This window comes from Hylaeus volcanicus, chromosome 1 (genome assembly GCF_026283585.1).
Source record: "Hylaeus volcanicus isolate JK05 chromosome 1, UHH_iyHylVolc1.0_haploid, whole genome shotgun sequence".
Lineage (NCBI taxonomy): Eukaryota > Metazoa > Arthropoda > Insecta > Hymenoptera > Colletidae > Hylaeus > Hylaeus volcanicus.
Window position 1 is genome coordinate 34,300,195 of NC_071976.1, and position 5,179 is coordinate 34,305,373.

At 41.2% G+C, this 5,179-nt stretch overlaps 1 protein-coding gene across 1 annotated transcript; it reads left to right on the forward strand.

The window, feature by feature from the left end:
* The first annotated feature begins 4,140 nt into the window (after window positions 1-4,140).
* LOC128876634 (uncharacterized) lies at window positions 4,141-4,944 on the forward strand. Its single transcript, XM_054123159.1, has one exon. The coding sequence runs from the start codon at window positions 4,171-4,173 to the stop codon at window positions 4,942-4,944; it is 774 nt and encodes a 257-aa protein (XP_053979134.1). The 5' UTR covers window positions 4,141-4,170.
* Window positions 4,945-5,179: the final 235 nt, after the last annotated feature.

Sequence of the window (5,179 nt, forward strand, 5' to 3'; positions counted from 1 at the left end):
AAAAAAATTGCTCTATTACACAAGCACTATTTAATCGTTCAAAATAGAAATTATTAACACATTAACGAATTAATACAAAAACTGCACAATAAATTGGTTGAATTTCGAGAGTACTTGCGTGTACCTATATGTAAACGTCATACGCAAATTCGTGAAAATATTTTCAGGCGAATTTTACTGGGATTGTTTTCATGAAATCCCCGATCGAGTACAGTATGCAAGAGAGGGTTAAACATTATGCATATTAATACCGATGCGTGCGACAGTTGTTTACATATGCGTTGAAACAACATTATTCGGGTCTGTAAATCGTTACGCGTCACCCAGTTAGCCGTGGTTTACGAAGGTCCCAAATCTCGTTAGGGCGCGTTGCTTGTGGCTTGTTTAGCATGCATCCAAAATCTTCTAGCGCGTTGAGCATTCGCTATAAATATGTAGATCAGTGGCCACGGTATACCGCCACTGCCAGGATACTTGATATATCGTATTAAAACACATACATACAGAGATACGTAAATAATTCACGCACGCGTGAAATCGTTAAATCTCGATTTTCGCACCGCAGATACGTTCTAAATCCATAATAAAACATAATGCACTGACATAGTACAAGAAAATGCAAGTATTACTTATACCTGTACGTATAGGAACAAGAACGACTTACTATTACCAATATTATTATTATATATTTAAAACATTACTTTTGAACGTGAGGCATAAATATTCGTACTATTAATATTAGGTTGTCCTAAAAGTTTCTTTCGCTTTATTAAGAAGTAATAGATGCACAATATTTTATGTTTTGCTCCATTACTGTTACAACATGAATATCTATGAAATTAGATTGTATATTTATATAAACACCACCACATAAAATAATCGAGTGCAACTCGCGCAAGAAACTTTCGGGACAACCTAATATATTTATAATTATAAATATAATTAAGCGATTAAAACATAACACACACATTATGTAATTATATATAATATTAATATACATGATATGAATATTTATGGGTCACATTTCAAAGTAATATTTTAAATATGTCATTTATACCATTTGATAAATGCTCTTAATCTTCGATTTTAATTTAAGAAAATCTCAAAATTAATGTTTTAAAAGTCGGGTGTCATAATCGCAACTCGAAAACATTCGATTACGATCGTGTTCGTATTTGCGATTACGATTTCGCCCATCACTGGTCGAAGGTGTAAATTCTGTACTTTAACGAAACGAAGAAAGAAAGATAGCACGAATTTTCTATTCGAAAAGTGATACTATAGAGTAACGGTATCTTCCAAAATTCGATTTTTTACACATCTAAATGTATGTGCCAAGTATGCATCCCCTTCAAAGGGCTCCTTTTCGAGGGTGAAACGTTTTCGAATACCTTTTTCCACCAGCGCCGCCCGTTCCACAGTCATTACCAGGAGGCCAGCGGCTTCCTCCCTTTTTCTCGAATGCTTTTATTATATTCGCTCCTCCCTCGTCCCCCGACGGTCGTGTACACACGTCTGGTCCGTGATTTTTCTTGCTTCCCTCTCGAAAATAGCATCGACGCGCAGAGATCGGGAAGACGGCTCCTACGGATAGCGACGGAGCTTTTGTCGTCTTCCCTATCGCGACTTTGCTTCCGCCTACGAGAATCTGGCAAAATAACCGAGACCACCCGCGTGTCATGCGAATAGTGTTTTCTTACAAGTGTCCGATCGATCTGTCGCACGGATCAAGTACTCCGCGGTTCACGTCAGCCAGGAAACTGTTGCGTGGCTTTCGACGCGGTGGAAAGAGGAGACTTTTCGGATACGAAGGAAAGGAAACACGAAGAATTCTATCAGGAACTCTTTCAACGATCTTTTTCATTCGACCTTTTGCAGTCCTATGTCTACTCTCCACCAACGAAGCTTTTTTAACGTTCTGGTCGTATGTCTGCTCTCAGCCACCACAGCAAAGAACCATACTAAACGATTTAAGCCATTAGAGTCTAATGATTAGACCGTAGTAATAGATTCCAAGATATTAGTGTAATAATAGATTAATAGAAAGGGATCTAAAATATGCGATAAGAACGTTAGTAATAATAAGTCGTAGAAGAAGATATGAACCATTTAGTGAAGTAACTACACGTTCAATTTTTCAAAGACAAAAATATTGAATATTATTATTTTTTCTGTAACAGATTGCAATTAATACCAAATAGTCCTCTATGATCCAACACCTCCGCAATCTTGCATTTTATGTATCACTGCTTGTTCTTCGGAAATTAATTCCGACCAGTACGTCAGCCATGTCAAAATAAAATACAACCGCAAAGGGTTAACCATTTGAGTGCCAAGGAGCGAGAAAAAACCTAAAGAAATTTTCAATTTCACACGATTTTTCTTCTATGTGAACTAAAAAAATTCATAAAAAAAAAATTGTAAACAACTTCTTTACCAAGTTAAAGTGATCTTTTTCACCCAAAGAACTCGTTCATTTGTTCAAACTTGCAGTAATTTCACATTTCGCCATTCTTGCGGGTTTTTCTTAGTTCATATAGAAGAAAAATGTACGAAAATAAAAATTTCTTTAGGTTTTTTTTTTTTGTGTGTCAAACCAAAATTACGACCTGCATCTTGTCCCGCCGATAGAAGGTTTTAATTGCGAGGTGCTCTACAAATGTGCGTCACGGTCGACTCAATTTGAATATTTCTTGTTGAAAAAAACTTGTACAGACTACTGAAATATGTATGAAAATAGGAGAAAAAGTTCGATAGAATTAATTAATTTTTTTCCATCCTAAAAGAATTCACGAAAAACCGCTTTTTTTTTAGGTCTCCTAATTCAGGATACCCCCTTAAGTCCTTTGAAAGCGCAATGTTCCCTAATTCCAGCGCAAAGTAGCTGGCCGTGCTCGTAGTTGGAGTGGTAAAAATTTGCCAAGGCGGTGCCAGGAGTGAAATAATTGTGGCCTCCCTCGTTGCTTCTCATTTGGAGGCGCGTGGACGTGCAAACGTTGTGCGTTCGACGTCGCTGATGTGCGCCCGCGCACTATTGCAGCTATGCTACGTCGTCCTGTGGCGCATCGGACGCTTCGAAACACCGTCAGTCCTGCCGAGGATCCTTCTAAGGGTGATCGCTCCGTTCGCTTCTCGAGGATCGCTCGGATACGTTTTCCAAATCGGTTCGCGGTTTCGATCCTGCCCCTACTCGCCGCTTAGTAAAATATTTCTGCGCGCACTAGTTCCTCGAGCGATTTAATCCCGGTCTCTGCGAGGAGAACAGATTATTTTTAAGCGTTCATTGAAGAAATTATGCGTCCAGCTGCTGGAGATTTTACGCTGAACAGTGATTTCTCGGTGTAATTGAACTTCATGGGAGATGTATGAATTATTTCTGCGTGTTCCGTCGAGGAAGCTGTCGAAGTGACACGTCCCTCGGGAATTTTACGTTTCTCTAATTTTCTCACGTGAAAATAAATACAAGTACTACGTAAGCAACGAGAGTACATCGCGCTTTATTTATTGTCATTTTTGTCGACTATTTATTCGAGGGAACCGTCAAGGTGACGTGTCCTTCGGGAATTTCACGCCTCGTTAATTTTCTCATATAAAAATAAAGGTTACCCGGTAGGAACAAACAGTGGATTATTAATTTAATTTTACGTGCTGAAAGTGCGTCGGATTCTCGCGTGTTTACCGAAGGACCTGGACTACTCTACTAGGAACTACTGGTCCTCCAAAGGTTGCATACTTCTCTGATAATATTTTCATCTGTGTTCCATACGAATAACGTGCTATATGCTTGCGGAAGGTAGAAAGAAGGTGGTAACGAGCAGTGCAAATGAATATTAATAGCGAGGATATTTAAAAAGCACTGATAAATGCCGAAACATAAACCCGAAGCAAACTCACAGCTCGGCTAGCAGTGATTAATATAAACTACTGGTCTTCTCTATCGCCATCCAGTGATTCGTTTCACGCAACATCAAGAATTCTTGACGTTTCGTCCGGGGATGTTCATAGACTCCTCGACAAGGCAAATATATCGAACGTCGCCACAGACCCGATACAAAATATCACAATCGATTCCTACGTACAGAGCCTCCAGTTTACCAGAACCGCACGAAAACTCCGTAAGCTCTCTGCGATTCATCGGTGACTCGTCTCGGTCCGAAAAATGTGTTCACGATGTCCGGTGGCCCGAGTCCCAAGCTATCCGCGTTATTCCCAAGAACTGGAAACGGTACGAAGCCGAAAAGCAAGATTTGCAAGCTGACTTCGTCCAAGCCCTCGCTGCCCCCCATACCAGGAAGCCCGAAGAAGTCTCAAAAATCGAACTCCGATTCTCCTGCATCGAGTCCTGCCAAATCGTACACGTCGGTCTCGTCCACGTCCCCTCGAAGGATCCCACCGAGCGTAGAATCGTCGAAAAAGTCGGCCAGAAAGTATCCTCAGCTGGAGGATCGACAGCAGGCGTTGAACGCTCATCAGCACAGTCCGAAAGCGTCACCAAAGCGTTCTCCTCGTAGATACGTGTCGGTGTTCGAGGAGGATCTGCAGATCGAGATGGGCCTGGGTCTACGAGTGTCCACGAGCTGCGGCGAGGAGCCAGAGATGTCCTTTCTGGAGTTCGAGTCGCTGTATACGTTGGAGAAGGAATTGATGCAGTCGCGACAGGATGTGGGTCAAGTAGACGACAAGTGCGTTGGCGGGTGGATGGGTAGACGGGGTCTTTACACGGAATTACCTGACCCTCTGTACCAGCAAGCAACTCCTGGGGCTTCTGTACCGTCGCAGATCCCGGTGGAGGGGTTCAGCTTCGCGCCAGGATGGTCTCTGAACGTGGAGCACTTCTATCAGTGGCAGCACCGAGGCAAGACCACGCAGCAGGTTTGGATGATTTTTTACATTTCTTCGATACTGGATCATGTCGCATGTTTCGCCATCGAGGACGTAAGGTAATCCAAAATAGAAAATACGTCCGCGAACAAGCATATAAGAATACGTGTTATTCGTTTAAATGTCGTAATTACAAAGATATTCGATTAATTAAAATTTCACGCACATTTCAACAAAATTCAACAGACAAATCTACAAAACTTGTGCATACACCTAATACTAATATTCACATTATTTCATCCACGCTTTCGATTAATTTCATTATCAAACCAACGATGTGTTCCATTCAGATCTGTAC